Raw genomic sequence first — 16306 nt, 5'->3', positions numbered from 1 at the left:
GGCTCTTTATCCGTGGCATGAGCATGCTGCATCGGACACCAGCTCCAGCAGCACCATGCCCAGCACAAATTCGTCGAAGCGCTGCAATGGCGGGCCGCCTGCCATTAGCTCGCCGCCGCCCGCTCCGGCCTTGGGCGTGGCTGCGCCGTTGCCGCCCCTTCAGACCGGCCCTGTGACTGCGACGTGAGCACGCTGTGCCTCCAGCTGTTTGGGTGGGCGGGGGTGGGTGGCTCACCTGCTCCGGACGCTACCGCCGCCGCACGCACCGGCCTTGGCGCCTCGCCTGCCCAGCCCGACGCCCGCGGCGTGGGCTTGCTACCTCTGGGGGCTCAGATGGAGCCGCAGGGGCGTGTGGCTTCGCCGCAGCTTACTTCGGCCTCATAGGCTAACCGGGCGGCCCTGCTCTCGCGGCTTGGGCATGCTCTTCTTTGCTCCGCTGGCCGGGTAAAGATTGCTGCCATTCCTATGGGAGTTGACTGAGGTGCTAGCGAAAGCTTGGACGGCAACGTCTGCGGACGCCATTCCCTCATTTGAGGCATCCCCTTGCACCTCTCTGCCTCCCTGTGCCGGAGGAATGGTGTCCATGAAGCCAGTGTGCATGCCTTCTTTCCCCGGAGTTGGTTCGGGTGCAAGACTGATTCAAGCTGTGAATTTTTCTTCGTGGATCGCGCGGGTGTACTCCGTTTGGCGCATTTGCTCCGTCGGCACTCTTCTTGCTAGTGGTGCCATCAAACATTATGCCAGGTGCTTTCACTCTTCCACAGTCCCCTTGCGAAGTTCCCTCCCCTTGCACAGCGTTGGTTGGTGGTTCGTGGGAGCCTGAATGTGCTTTCAGCTGGCTCTGTCAGCACAGAAGGGGATATCGCCATTTTCGATGAGCCTTGGTTTGTGCCCCTCTCGCCGCCTTTAGTCTCCACTTCGTTGGCCCGACCCTCACTTGGAGGGTGACAGCAGAGGTGCGTAGCTACGAGAGGTGGTGTGGAGGTGCAATGGCTATGGTGTCTCCGACGAGTATGTTGTTTGGTGGTGGCTCCTATAGATGTCTAGAAAGCACGAGACCCGATAGCCTGGCACGACCGCATGAGGCACGTTTTTTGGCCCGGCCCAAGCACGGCACTGCTCAGTGGCTGGCATGCCCTGGCCAGCACGGCCCAGTGTGGCATGCCGTGCTTGGGTCGCTGTGACAGAACCGCCAAATTAAAACTCTAAATTAAGCCTAATGGCCATCATCTGAACACGTCAGGCACATTAGTTTAAGGGTTTAATTTGACAGTTCTTTCTCAACCCACGGCCTGATCGAAACAACACTGATAGTCTCCCGCGAAGGTGAGCACAGATAGTACAAGCACGACGAATACATAGAAGATATACATACAACACATATTGTGAAACATTAAGTTTTACAAACTAGAATTTAGTACGTAATTAATTTACAAGTCTAGAACTCAAATAAGGATTTAGTTTACAAATCTACAACTGTTTAAAACTAAAGTTCAAATGAAAAGAGTTACAACTATATTACTTCCTACACTACCTTTACACAACCGGTTAGACCGGTCCACAAACCTGTCAGACCGGCCCGCCCAAAAACTGAGAGAAGATTACACACTCTGTCCACAAGTGTGCAATCCAACTACGACCTAGCCTAGGAGTCTGGTCCAATCACCTCCCATCCATCTGCATTACGGCGAACAAACTTGGCACAGCAAGGACAGAAATCGGTGTCTGGGTGTCCTGAAATAATTTGTGGCAACAAACTCTGAGCAACTAATACTCAGCAAAACTTACCCGACTATGGGTATATTTAGCCCATTATCTAGACATGCAAGGATTTTGGCTAGTGGGTTTGTTTTGCGGGAAAAGCCACTAAAAGTATATCTTTATTTTCAATATTTTAGCTCCAAATTATATCTATAAGCTACTAATCATCTATAATTTGCATGTCTACAACAATCAATGTGTACAAATAATTATTTAGATAATATCATCAACCATTTCATTTCATCTCATTGTATTCCATTTCCGCACTATGATGTGATCAAGAGACCAAGGCTCTCATATCCGCGAGACACGGCGAATCGATTCGATTTAATCTTGCAAGGTGGACCTAACCAACACGGCGCGTATTTGCCCCGTCGGACTATACATGCCAATCATTCCCCTCCCCGCCTCGAACTACAGAACCGCCCCACCTGCGTATAGTCAGCCGAGCCCTACGAGAGACCACCAAAAGTAAACATATGCATCCCAATTCTCCGCGGCCACTCGATTGCCCTAAGAGGTGGGTAGAAGTTCTGTACTTTCGAAGAAAGGCAGTGCTGGGCTTACCGATTTCGACTACCTCCTACTCCCGGCATGCGGTTAGTACAGTTCAATCCCTGATCAGCACATCCAACAATGGTACGGTCCTTAGTCGACACAGACGGGGCTAAACATTCCCCCGCATGGTCTCCGAATTTCTCCTTTCTTTCTCCAATTTCCAATATTTCATATACTCAAATTATAAAGGAATCCTATATCGCGCTAGTAACAGGAAATTACTCGACTTCTACCGAGCCCTAATTAGCATGGCAAAACTATCGACCTACACAAACTAATATATAGGGCCCAAGAGAACCTAGGGATCATGCAACTAAAGTTTCAAACAATTGCTGTAAACTTAATGCGCAAATACTTAATTAGGTACATTGCATAAATTTAAATTAGGGGTTATGCACCGGGGCTTGCCTTCGGGCTGCTGCTCAGAACTAGGGTCAACTGGGCCTTGGGCCGAGTCCTTGTGAACCTCCTTTTGGGCTTGCTCTGGCTGCTCCTGGGGCTCCGCAGTCACCTCGTACACAACCTCGTTCGCGGCATCTATACGTATGAAAAGATGTCATGCAATATGAGAATAGCATGCAACAACACATTGTAGAAACATTAACCAATAATATGTTTAATACCTTTCCTGAGTACTACATGTTCAAAACAAAACTAAACCTACTGGTTTTATATTTTTAACACACTCCTAACTCCAATTATGCATTTAACAAGTTTAGAAGCATTTTATCTAGCATAATTAAAACTACATAGTAAAAGTTGTCAAATAACATATTTCATGATTCTCTTATATAGAGAATAAAAATATGAAGCTAACAAAAATGGTTTTGTATTTTTCCTATTTTTCTATAATTTTCTACATATTTTACAAACACTAAAGGTCTGTGCTGATCGGATGATCCGACCCAAGGCCGGATGATCCGACTAAACAGTACTTTTTGCCTCTGGAAGGTGCCGGATGATCCGGCCCTAGGCCAGATAATTCGGACTTGGGTGGGCAGCGGCGCGCGCACGGCGTGTGGCAGTGCTCCGGTGAGGAAACTACGGGGAAAAGTCGGGGAAGTTTGAGGGCTCACCGGGGAATCGATTCTTGGGGTCCGAGGCGAGAAGAAATGGCCGGAGGGAGTAGATTGATGGCGGCCCTGAGCTTCGAGCGGCTCCAATGGTGACCGGCCGGAGGAGGGTCGATCCCCGTCGATTTGGCCGGGGAGAAGCTCGGCCGGGGGTTGGGGAAGATGGAGGAGGGGTTGGGGAAGGTGCTCGCGAGAAGAATCAAGGCGTGGTGGTCGAAGGAAAGAGATCGATGGGGGGTCTGCTCGGCTCGATTCGTCCCGAGCTGGGAAAGGAGGAAGGAAATGAGAGAGAGAAGAGAGGAGAGCACAGGGAGGAGATAAGGCCGACACGGGTCCGGATGATCCGGCTCTCACTCGGAATATCCGGATCCACGATCCGGGATGTTATAGTCGCCAGTGCGGCACGGTGGGCGGCACGGCACAGCCCGATATTTAAGCTCGGCCCGTTAACAGCCCATTTCAATCTCACTGGTCACCGGCCCACCAATATCATCTCTCAAAATCACCTGATTTTTCTCACTCCCTTGTCCTTTCGTTTATTCCCCGGTCCCCTGAGGCTGCAAGTCCTCAGTCCTGCAACTCCCTTCCTCTTTAGCTGCAAGCGGCGACAGAGGGCGCCTCCCAGTCCCTGCTCCCTAGCCCGTCTCCTCCCTTCCTAGAATCCGCTCCGAGTGGAGGACGGTGGGCGCGGCGGCGGCGGCATGCGGGCGGAGGCCGACGGGCGCAGCTTCGGCAGCACCTGGATGTAGGCTGCGCGGTGACAGCGGCACGCAGGAGGAGGCGCGCGGCGTCCAGCGCGCGGGTGGAGGCTGACGGGAGCAGCATCGGGTGTCGGTGGGATAGGCGCAGGCGGTGGTCGGGGGCTCAACCTCCACCGAGTGTGCGGGCGGCGGACGGCACGAGCACGGTGAAGTCACCGTGCTTTTCGTGCTGGCCCGACACGAAATCGGCCCGTGGGCTTGTGCTTCGGCCGCCAATGCAGCTTGTGGGCTGTCCCGGCATAGCCTGCTGAGACATAGGGCCGAGACAGGCCCAACACGGTGAAGGCCGGGCCAAGTCGCCATGCCCGGGCTGGGCCGGGCGGCTTGAATGGAAATTTATAGTGGCTCCCATCGTCGATTGGTGGCGGTCTTTCTTGGTGGCGGTCTTTCTTGGTGGAGGGCTGCTATGAATCTCTTTACCCTGTTATCTTCTATGCCAGGTTGCGAGATCATGATCCCCTCTCTTGTATCTCCTCATTTTCCTCTCTTCGGCCCTTCCCCTTTGAGGAATTCTCCCCTTAAATGGCTTTGGAGTCTCGTCAATTGGATCCTGTATATACTCCATAGTAGGTGGGGACTTGGAGCGCGAGCGGGTGCGCGAGCGGCGGTGGGATTTGGCGCGCGAGCGGGTGCGCGAGCGCGGGAGCCAGGGCGAGCGCAGGAGCGGAGCAGGTTTGGGTTGCGGCGCCCGGCGGCGGAATAAGAGATCCTGGGTGAACGAAGACCGGCCTCAGTGCCAGGGTCATCGGAGGGTCGTGGGCTTGGCATCCGAGCCATCAGTGGGTCATGCTAATGACCTGGGTTTCCTCTCTCTCCCCTCTTAACTGTCTTGCAAAATCAGCATTTTTGCTGATATGTTATAGCTTTTAATGTTCATTACCCTCTCACGACCCTTGCATTGAGACTGGCCTTATAGGCCACCTAAAAATGGCCACCTAAAAAGCTTGCCAAGACACACTGTTTTTTTAGCACATGTGAGAATGCATTCCGACAGTGAAGCAGCAATCAATTGTGAAAATGAAACGATTTTTATAATAAATGGTTGACATAAGGAGCCACCTGCAGAATGGTGAAAATATTTTCTTCTTTTTTAGCTTTTTAATTAGGTTGAGTTTGGCAATGAAATTTTGTGGAGGTAGATATCATATCTAAATATTACAAGCGGTCTGACTTGGTACAGTGTTTAGAATGAAACATTGATTGCTAATTCTTCTTATACAATATCAATGATTCCAGCAAAATCATGATTGTTCGAAAGTACATCCAAGCATGAATCTAATTAAGGTAACTTTTTACCATAAATTCTACTACACATCATTAGACTAATGATTTGATTAAAGATAATGGTACCAGATCTTGCAAGCCTTGTGCAAAAGGAATGAAGGGAGTAGTAGAGTGTTGTGAGCTACTCTATTGTATTGCAAGGCCACTATTAACATTGCCAATCTTTGGATATTTCCTTTTTCTAAGTAATGTAGGGATATTATTTGTAAGCCTTTTCATTTCAGACAAGATTGATCACATATAGAATAATATATTTTCTAAATTCATTATAAACCAACTATATCATAATATATATTTTTTAAAAATACTATAATATATAACTCTTTCAATTTAAAAAAAATATTCTATTTTTATCGATATTATTGGTCATGCATATACTCCTGTCAATGTCCGATTATGCTTCTACTAATTGAATGTCAAGTTAATGTCACTGCAGCTAAACCCTGTCGACTAGTATTATCTTTGGTATCATCGAATAGCAAGTCGTTGACATGTCAAAGTCCTTGGATGCATGGTTCTCCGGCTCAAGTCATTCCCCAACAGCATCGGCGGCAAGTGGCATCCGTGGTATGAGAATGAGATCAGTGTTAACCCAGCCGAACGCACGTCGCAGTCAGCGGAACGCAACCACGAAACCAACCACCAGAACATGACTACACCCACCAATACTGGCTACTACTATAAATAGAGCACGCCTCCAGCTTACCCAAGACACTAAAGACGCCAAGCCTAGCTCCCTAGCAGTCTAGCACGCACCCATCTTACTAGCCCTAAGCAAGCTAAGCTAGCTAGAGCGCCAGGAGGCAGCTAGCGAGCTAGCAGGTTAACTGCTCGATCGGTGTCGTCGACGACCATGGGCAGCGCTCCGGCCACCATCGGCGAGATCAGGCGTGCGCAGCGCGCGGACGGACCGGCTGCCGTGCTCGGCATCGGCACGGCGAACCCGTCGACGTGCGTGGCCCAGGACGACTACCCCGACTACTACTTCCGCGTCACCAACAGCGAGCACCTCACCGACCTCAAGGCCAAGCTCACCAGGATCTGTAAGCAACCAACCATGCAGCTCGTTTCCTTCCGTTTCGCTTCATGTTCTTTCAGATTATTGGAACAAAATAAAGAGCTCACAATGAGTTTCACATTTCAGGCAAGAAGTCGGGCATCAAGCAGCGCTTCATGCACCTCGACGAGCAGCTGCTCGCCGCCAACCCGGACTTCACCGACCGCGCGTTGCCGTCCCTCGACGCCCGCGTGGACATCGCCTCCGCCGCCGTCCCGGAGCTCGCCGCGTCCGCGGCGGCCAAGGCCATCGCCGACTGGGGCCGCCCGGCCACCGACATCACCCACCTCATCTTCAGCACCTACTCCGGCGCTCGCGCCCCGAGCGCCGACCGCCGCCTCGCGTCGCTCCTGGGCCTCAGCCCCACGGTCTCCCGCACCATGCTCAACCTCCACGGCTGCTACGGCGGCGGCAGGTCGCTCCAGCTCGCCAAGGAGCTCGCCGAGAACAACCGCGGCGCGCGCGTCCTCGTGGCCTGCTCCGAGATCACGCTCATCGCCTTCTACGGGCCGGAAAGTGGCTGCCCGGACACCATCCTCGGTCAGGCTCTGTTCGGCGATGGCGCCGGCGCCGTCATCGTCGGCGCCGACCCCGTCAGCCCCGTGGAGCGCCCCCTGTTCGAGATGGCCTTCGCCTCGCAGACCACCATACCGGAAACCGAGGACGACATCTCCATGGAGATCACCAAAGGCGGCATGGCATACCACATCTCCAACCAGGTGACACGGTTGCTGGGGAGCAACGTTGAACGCTGCCTGATCGACGCGTTCGACGCAATTGGCGTCCGTGCCAAATGGAACGACCTCTTCTGGGCGATCCACCCCGGCGGCCGTGCCATCCTGGACCGCATCGAAGGAGTGCTCGGCCTCGACGACGGCAAGCTGGCGGCGAGCCGGCACGTGCTCAGCCAGTTCGGCAACATGAGCGGCACCACGGTGATCTTCGTGCTCGATGAGCTCCGGCGCCGTCGGGCGGCCAAGCACGAGCAGGAAGGCGAAGCACCCGACGAGTGGGGAGTGGTGATGGCGTTCGGGCCAGGAATAACAATCGAGACCATGGTGCTGCACGCCCCTAGCAGCCTCGAGGGAAATTAGATTTTTTTTAAAAAAAAAACAGGTCCAGCAATAAATCCCATGTATTGATGGACCCTAATAAGGTTGTGTGATATAGTTTATGCTCATGTCGATTGAATTTGTTTAACAATAATATGTCCATGTGATGGATCTTGTGTGATGCAAAATAATTTTAATGGTCATCAGAATTTTCCTTCTTGCTTTATCGGATCATTTGTTGTAATGTCTAATTTAACGAACAATAGATTTTACGTAATCGGGGATACTGAAAAATAGTGAATTTTCCTTCTCAACTTACTTAAGTTAGAGTAGTTTTTTTTTGTTGATGAAACAGGAGGGGGTTCCCCCCTACTTAAGTTAGAGTAGTTAAATAAAACTATTGTAGCAAACTGCCTTTTCTGCATGATTTTTGTAGTAGTTGTATTGAGAATATATGCCCTTGTCTGCCTTTAATCCACAACTTCTTTTGCATCTTTTTTCTCACGACTGTTCATGTTCGCTAATCTTTTTTTAAATGCAGTTGATTCAATTGACATTTCCTCCCCGGCGTGCCACCCCCCACCCCACCCTCCGCCCCACCTCGCCGCCATTGGAGGGCACTGCAGGAAGACCGGGCGGCCCCAAGAAAGGTGGCAGCAGGACGTGTTTTCCCCTTGGAGCCTCTCCCGCCTCTTTCTCTCTACATCCGCCTACCTCCGCCCAACTCCTTGCCTCGACCTGACAATGCTCCTTCGCCGGCCACCGGGGCCAGATCCGGCATCTCCTTCGCCGGATCCAGGGTTCCCCAGGCTGGATCTGTCGCTATCGCCCCTCTCTCAGCCGCTGGTGTGCTGTGCCCCTAGGGCTCGGTTGGGCGGGTGGGGCATGGCTACACTGTGGTCCTGGCCGGCTCTTTATCCGTGGCATGAGCATGCTGCATCGGACACCAGCTCCAGCAGCACCATGCCCAGCACAAATTCGTCGAAGCGCTGCAATGGCGGGCCGCCTGCCATTAGCTCGCCGCCGCCCGCTCCGGCCTTGGGCGTGGCTGCGCCGTTGCCGCCCCTTCAGACCGGCCCTGTGACTGCGACGTGAGCACGCTGTGCCTCCAGCTGTTTGGGTGGGCGGGGGTGGGTGGCTCACCTGCTCCGGACGCTACCGCCGCCGCACGCACCGGCCTTGGCGCCTCGCCTGCCCAGCCCGACGCCCGCGGCGTGGGCTTGCTACCTCTGGGGGCTCAGATGGAGCCGCAGGGGCGTGTGGCTTCGCCGCAGCTTACTTCGGCCTCATAGGCTAACCGGGCGGCCCTGCTCTCGCGGCTTGGGCATGCTCTTCTTTGCTCCGCTGGCCGGGTAAAGATTGCTGCCATTCCTATGGGAGTTGACTGAGGTGCTAGCGAAAGCTTGGACGGCAACGTCTGCGGACGCCATTCCCTCATTTGAGGCATCCCCTTGCACCTCTCTGCCTCCCTGTGCCGGAGGAATGGTGTCCATGAAGCCAGTGTGCATGCCTTCTTTCCCCGGAGTTGGTTCGGGTGCAAGACTGATTCAAGCTGTGAATTTTTCTTCGTGGATCGCGCGGGTGTACTCCGTTTGGCGCATTTGCTCCGTCGGCACTCTTCTTGCTAGTGGTGCCATCAAACATTATGCCAGGTGCTTTCACTCTTCCACAGTCCCCTTGCGAAGTTCCCTCCCCTTGCACAGCGTTGGTTGGTGGTTCGTGGGAGCCTGAATGTGCTTTCAGCTGGCTCTGTCAGCACAGAAGGGGATATCGCCATTTTCGATGAGCCTTGGTTTGTGCCCCTCTCGCCGCCTTTAGTCTCCACTTCGTTGGCCCGACCCTCACTTGGAGGGTGACAGCAGAGGTGCGTAGCTACGAGAGGTGGTGTGGAGGTGCAATGGCTATGGTGTCTCCGACGAGTATGTTGTTTGGTGGTGGCTCCTATAGATGTCTAGAAAGCACGAGACCCGATAGCCTGGCACGACCGCATGAGGCACGTTTTTTGGCCCGGCCCAAGCACGGCACTGCTCAGTGGCTGGCATGCCCTGGCCAGCACGGCCCAGTGTGGCATGCCGTGCTTGGGTCGCTGTGACAGAACCGCCAAATTAAAACTCTAAATTAAGCCTAATGGCCATCATCTGAACACGTCAGGCACATTAGTTTAAGGGTTTAATTTGACAGTTCTTTCTCAACCCACGGCCTGATCGAAACAACACTGATAGTCTCCCGCGAAGGTGAGCACAGATAGTACAAGCACGACGAATACATAGAAGATATACATACAACACATATTGTGAAACATTAAGTTTTACAAACTAGAATTTAGTACGTAATTAATTTACAAGTCTAGAACTCAAATAAGGATTTAGTTTACAAATCTACAACTGTTTAAAACTAAAGTTCAAATGAAAAGAGTTACAACTATATTACTTCCTACACTACCTTTACACAACCGGTTAGACCGGTCCACAAACCTGTCAGACCGGCCCGCCCAAAAACTGAGAGAAGATTACACACTCTGTCCACAAGTGTGCAATCCAACTACGACCTAGCCTAGGAGTCTGGTCCAATCACCTCCCATCCATCTGCATTACGGCGAACAAACTTGGCACAGCAAGGACAGAAATCGGTGTCTGGGTGTCCTGAAATAATTTGTGGCAACAAACTCTGAGCAACTAATACTCAGCAAAACTTACCCGACTATGGGTATATTTAGCCCATTATCTAGACATGCAAGGATTTTGGCTAGTGGGTTTGTTTTGCGGGAAAAGCCACTAAAAGTATATCTTTATTTTCAATATTTTAGCTCCAAATTATATCTATAAGCTACTAATCATCTATAATTTGCATGTCTACAACAATCAATGTGTACAAATAATTATTTAGATAATATCATCAACCATTTCATTTCATCTCATTGTATTCCATTTCCGCACTATGATGTGATCAAGAGACCAAGGCTCTCATATCCGCGAGACACGGCGAATCGATTCGATTTAATCTTGCAAGGTGGACCTAACCAACACGGCGCGTATTTGCCCCGTCGGACTATACATGCCAATCATTCCCCTCCCCGCCTCGAACTACAGAACCGCCCCACCTGCGTATAGTCAGCCGAGCCCTACGAGAGACCACCAAAAGTAAACATATGCATCCCAATTCTCCGCGGCCACTCGATTGCCCTAAGAGGTGGGTAGAAGTTCTGTACTTTCGAAGAAAGGCAGTGCTGGGCTTACCGATTTCGACTACCTCCTACTCCCGGCATGCGGTTAGTACAGTTCAATCCCTGATCAGCACATCCAACAATGGTACGGTCCTTAGTCGACACAGACGGGGCTAAACATTCCCCCGCATGGTCTCCGAATTTCTCCTTTCTTTCTCCAATTTCCAATATTTCATATACTCAAATTATAAAGGAATCCTATATCGCGCTAGTAACAGGAAATTACTCGACTTCTACCGAGCCCTAATTAGCATGGCAAAACTATCGACCTACACAAACTAATATATAGGGCCCAAGAGAACCTAGGGATCATGCAACTAAAGTTTCAAACAATTGCTGTAAACTTAATGCGCAAATACTTAATTAGGTACATTGCATAAATTTAAATTAGGGGTTATGCACCGGGGCTTGCCTTCGGGCTGCTGCTCAGAACTAGGGTCAACTGGGCCTTGGGCCGAGTCCTTGTGAACCTCCTTTTGGGCTTGCTCTGGCTGCTCCTGGGGCTCCGCAGTCACCTCGTACACAACCTCGTTCGCGGCATCTATACGTATGAAAAGATGTCATGCAATATGAGAATAGCATGCAACAACACATTGTAGAAACATTAACCAATAATATGTTTAATACCTTTCCTGAGTACTACATGTTCAAAACAAAACTAAACCTACTGGTTTTATATTTTTAACACACTCCTAACTCCAATTATGCATTTAACAAGTTTAGAAGCATTTTATCTAGCATAATTAAAACTACATAGTAAAAGTTGTCAAATAACATATTTCATGATTCTCTTATATAGAGAATAAAAATATGAAGCTAACAAAAATGGTTTTGTATTTTTCCTATTTTTCTATAATTTTCTACATATTTTACAAACACTAAAGGTCTGTGCTGATCGGATGATCCGACCCAAGGCCGGATGATCCGACTAAACAGTACTTTTTGCCTCTGGAAGGTGCCGGATGATCCGGCCCTAGGCCAGATAATTCGGACTTGGGTGGGCAGCGGCGCGCGCACGGCGTGTGGCAGTGCTCCGGTGAGGAAACTACGGGGAAAAGTCGGGGAAGTTTGAGGGCTCACCGGGGAATCGATTCTTGGGGTCCGAGGCGAGAAGAAATGGCCGGAGGGAGTAGATTGATGGCGGCCCTGAGCTTCGAGCGGCTCCAATGGTGACCGGCCGGAGGAGGGTCGATCCCCGTCGATTTGGCCGGGGAGAAGCTCGGCCGGGGGTTGGGGAAGATGGAGGAGGGGTTGGGGAAGGTGCTCGCGAGAAGAATCAAGGCGTGGTGGTCGAAGGAAAGAGATCGATGGGGGGTCTGCTCGGCTCGATTCGTCCCGAGCTGGGAAAGGAGGAAGGAAATGAGAGAGAGAAGAGAGGAGAGCACAGGGAGGAGATAAGGCCGACACGGGTCCGGATGATCCGGCTCTCACTCGGAATATCCGGATCCACGATCCGGGATGTTATAGTCGCCAGTGCGGCACGGTGGGCGGCACGGCACAGCCCGATATTTAAGCTCGGCCCGTTAACAGCCCATTTCAATCTCACTGGTCACCGGCCCACCAATATCATCTCTCAAAATCACCTGATTTTTCTCACTCCCTTGTCCTTTCGTTTATTCCCCGGTCCCCTGAGGCTGCAAGTCCTCAGTCCTGCAACTCCCTTCCTCTTTAGCTGCAAGCGGCGACAGAGGGCGCCTCCCAGTCCCTGCTCCCTAGCCCGTCTCCTCCCTTCCTAGAATCCGCTCCGAGTGGAGGACGGTGGGCGCGGCGGCGGCGGCATGCGGGCGGAGGCCGACGGGCGCAGCTTCGGCAGCACCTGGATGTAGGCTGCGCGGTGACAGCGGCACGCAGGAGGAGGCGCGCGGCGTCCAGCGCGCGGGTGGAGGCTGACGGGAGCAGCATCGGGTGTCGGTGGGATAGGCGCAGGCGGTGGTCGGGGGCTCAACCTCCACCGAGTGTGCGGGCGGCGGACGGCACGAGCACGGTGAAGTCACCGTGCTTTTCGTGCTGGCCCGACACGAAATCGGCCCGTGGGCTTGTGCTTCGGCCGCCAATGCAGCTTGTGGGCTGTCCCGGCATAGCCTGCTGAGACATAGGGCCGAGACAGGCCCAACACGGTGAAGGCCGGGCCAAGTCGCCATGCCCGGGCTGGGCCGGGCGGCTTGAATGGAAATTTATAGTGGCTCCCATCGTCGATTGGTGGCGGTCTTTCTTGGTGGCGGTCTTTCTTGGTGGAGGGCTGCTATGAATCTCTTTACCCTGTTATCTTCTATGCCAGGTTGCGAGATCATGATCCCCTCTCTTGTATCTCCTCATTTTCCTCTCTTCGGCCCTTCCCCTTTGAGGAATTCTCCCCTTAAATGGCTTTGGAGTCTCGTCAATTGGATCCTGTATATACTCCATAGTAGGTGGGGACTTGGAGCGCGAGCGGGTGCGCGAGCGGCGGTGGGATTTGGCGCGCGAGCGGGTGCGCGAGCGCGGGAGCCAGGGCGAGCGCAGGAGCGGAGCAGGTTTGGGTTGCGGCGCCCGGCGGCGGAATAAGAGATCCTGGGTGAACGAAGACCGGCCTCAGTGCCAGGGTCATCGGAGGGTCGTGGGCTTGGCATCCGAGCCATCAGTGGGTCATGCTAATGACCTGGGTTTCCTCTCTCTCCCCTCTTAACTGTCTTGCAAAATCAGCATTTTTGCTGATATGTTATAGCTTTTAATGTTCATTACCCTCTCACGACCCTTGCATTGAGACTGGCCTTATAGGCCACCTAAAAATGGCCACCTAAAAAGCTTGCCAAGACACACTGTTTTTTTAGCACATGTGAGAATGCATTCCGACAGTGAAGCAGCAATCAATTGTGAAAATGAAACGATTTTTATAATAAATGGTTGACATAAGGAGCCACCTGCAGAATGGTGAAAATATTTTCTTCTTTTTTAGCTTTTTAATTAGGTTGAGTTTGGCAATGAAATTTTGTGGAGGTAGATATCATATCTAAATATTACAAGCGGTCTGACTTGGTACAGTGTTTAGAATGAAACATTGATTGCTAATTCTTCTTATACAATATCAATGATTCCAGCAAAATCATGATTGTTCGAAAGTACATCCAAGCATGAATCTAATTAAGGTAACTTTTTACCATAAATTCTACTACACATCATTAGACTAATGATTTGATTAAAGATAATGGTACCAGATCTTGCAAGCCTTGTGCAAAAGGAATGAAGGGAGTAGTAGAGTGTTGTGAGCTACTCTATTGTATTGCAAGGCCACTATTAACATTGCCAATCTTTGGATATTTCCTTTTTCTAAGTAATGTAGGGATATTATTTGTAAGCCTTTTCATTTCAGACAAGATTGATCACATATAGAATAATATATTTTCTAAATTCATTATAAACCAACTATATCATAATATATATTTTTTAAAAATACTATAATATATAACTCTTTCAATTTAAAAAAAATATTCTATTTTTATCGATATTATTGGTCATGCATATACTCCTGTCAATGTCCGATTATGCTTCTACTAATTGAATGTCAAGTTAATGTCACTGCAGCTAAACCCTGTCGACTAGTATTATCTTTGGTATCATCGAATAGCAAGTCGTTGACATGTCAAAGTCCTTGGATGCATGGTTCTCCGGCTCAAGTCATTCCCCAACAGCATCGGCGGCAAGTGGCATCCGTGGTATGAGAATGAGATCAGTGTTAACCCAGCCGAACGCACGTCGCAGTCAGCGGAACGCAACCACGAAACCAACCACCAGAACATGACTACACCCACCAATACTGGCTACTACTATAAATAGAGCACGCCTCCAGCTTACCCAAGACACTAAAGACGCCAAGCCTAGCTCCCTAGCAGTCTAGCACGCACCCATCTTACTAGCCCTAAGCAAGCTAAGCTAGCTAGAGCGCCAGGAGGCAGCTAGCGAGCTAGCAGGTTAACTGCTCGATCGGTGTCGTCGACGACCATGGGCAGCGCTCCGGCCACCATCGGCGAGATCAGGCGTGCGCAGCGCGCGGACGGACCGGCTGCCGTGCTCGGCATCGGCACGGCGAACCCGTCGACGTGCGTGGCCCAGGACGACTACCCCGACTACTACTTCCGCGTCACCAACAGCGAGCACCTCACCGACCTCAAGGCCAAGCTCACCAGGATCTGTAAGCAACCAACCATGCAGCTCGTTTCCTTCCGTTTCGCTTCATGTTCTTTCAGATTATTGGAACAAAATAAAGAGCTCACAATGAGTTTCACATTTCAGGCAAGAAGTCGGGCATCAAGCAGCGCTTCATGCACCTCGACGAGCAGCTGCTCGCCGCCAACCCGGACTTCACCGACCGCGCGTTGCCGTCCCTCGACGCCCGCGTGGACATCGCCTCCGCCGCCGTCCCGGAGCTCGCCGCATCCGCGGCGGCCAAGGCCATCGCCGACTGGGGCCGCCCGGCCACCGACATCACCCACCTCATCTTCAGCACCTACTCCGGCGCTCGCGCCCCGAGCGCCGACCGCCGCCTCGCGTCGCTCCTGGGCCTCAGCCCCACGGTCTCCCGCACCATGCTCAACCTCCACGGCTGCTACGGCGGCGGCAGGTCGCTCCAGCTCGCCAAGGAGCTCGCCGAGAACAACCGCGGCGCGCGCGTCCTCGTGGCCTGCTCCGAGATCACGCTCATCGCCTTCTACGGGCCGGAAAGTGGCTGCCCGGACACCATCCTCGGTCAGGCTCTGTTCGGCGATGGCGCCGGCGCCGTCATCGTCGGCGCCGACCCCGTCAGCCCCGTGGAGCGCCCCCTGTTCGAGATGGCCTTCGCCTCGCAGACCACCATACCGGAAACCGAGGACGACATCTCCATGGAGATCACCAAAGGCGGCATGGCATACCACATCTCCAACCAGGTGACACGGTTGCTGGGGAGCAACGTTGAACGCTGCCTGATCGACGCGTTCGACGCAATTGGCGTCAGTGCCAAATGGAACGACCTCTTCTGGGCGATCCACCCCGGCGGCCGTGCCATCCTGGACCGCATCGAAGGAGTGCTCGGCCTCGACGACGGCAAGCTGGCGGCGAGCCGGCACGTGCTCAGCCAGTTCGGCAACATGAGCGGCACCACGGTGATCTTCGTGCTCGATGAGCTCCGGCGCCGTCGGGCGGCCAAGCACGAGCAGGAAGGGGGAGCACCCGACGAGTGGGGAGTGGTGATGGCGTTCGGGCCAGGAATAACAATCGAGACCATGGTGCTGCACGCCCCTAGCAGCCTCGAGGGAAATTAGCAATTCAAACATCAAGAGAAGTACGACTTCTATGGAGTAAACAACACAATAAAAACATTTGCTAAATAAAATCTTAAGCTCGTCCTGCTAGAAACCCTCCCTAAGAGTGTATCTCTTGTTTTTTTTTGAAAGCTAAGAGTGTATTTTTATGTTTGTTGAATTTTTCGTCAATAATAAAGTCCTTATGTGCCTCTAATGTTGCATTAATTCCATATGCTTATTTATAATTTAATTTGCTATGTGCTGTGTGTCATGAATGTCGGT

General features: G+C 52.0%; 2 protein-coding genes across 2 annotated transcripts; both read left to right on the top strand.

Annotated features, from left to right (window-relative positions):
* Positions 1-6181: 6181 nt before the first annotated feature.
* On the top strand, positions 6182-7610 carry LOC120696169 (bisdemethoxycurcumin synthase-like). Its single transcript, XM_039979309.1, has 2 exons — positions 6182-6480; positions 6582-7610. The coding sequence occupies exons 1-2, from the start codon at positions 6291-6293 to the stop codon at positions 7586-7588; spliced, it is 1197 nt and encodes a 398-aa protein (XP_039835243.1). The 5' UTR covers positions 6182-6290; the 3' UTR covers positions 7589-7610.
* A 7025-nt stretch (positions 7611-14635) lies between these two features.
* Positions 14636-16119, top strand: LOC120696168 (bisdemethoxycurcumin synthase-like). Its single transcript, XM_039979308.1, has 2 exons — positions 14636-14934; positions 15036-16119. The coding sequence occupies exons 1-2, from the start codon at positions 14745-14747 to the stop codon at positions 16040-16042; spliced, it is 1197 nt and encodes a 398-aa protein (XP_039835242.1). The 5' UTR covers positions 14636-14744; the 3' UTR covers positions 16043-16119.
* Positions 16120-16306: the final 187 nt, after the last annotated feature.

This window comes from Panicum virgatum, chromosome 2K (assembly GCF_016808335.1).
Source record: "Panicum virgatum strain AP13 chromosome 2K, P.virgatum_v5, whole genome shotgun sequence".
In the NCBI taxonomy this organism is placed as follows: domain Eukaryota; kingdom Viridiplantae; phylum Streptophyta; class Magnoliopsida; order Poales; family Poaceae; genus Panicum; species Panicum virgatum.
Note: the sequence above shows the minus strand (reverse complement) of the source record. Positions and strands in the feature narration are given on the sequence as shown.

Excerpts from the sequence above, each read along its gene's own strand:
- LOC120696169 (XM_039979309.1), top strand. The coding sequence starts at position 6,291 with ATGGGCAGCGCTCCGGCCACCATCGGCGAGATCAGGCGTGCGCAGCGC. Across the intron at positions 6,481-6,581 it reads GGCCAAGCTCACCAGGATCT|GCAAGAAGTCGGGCATCAAG; the intron begins GTAAGCAACCAA and ends TTCACATTTCAG.
- LOC120696168 (XM_039979308.1), top strand. The coding sequence starts at position 14,745 with ATGGGCAGCGCTCCGGCCACCATCGGCGAGATCAGGCGTGCGCAGCGC. Across the intron at positions 14,935-15,035 it reads GGCCAAGCTCACCAGGATCT|GCAAGAAGTCGGGCATCAAG; the intron begins GTAAGCAACCAA and ends TTCACATTTCAG.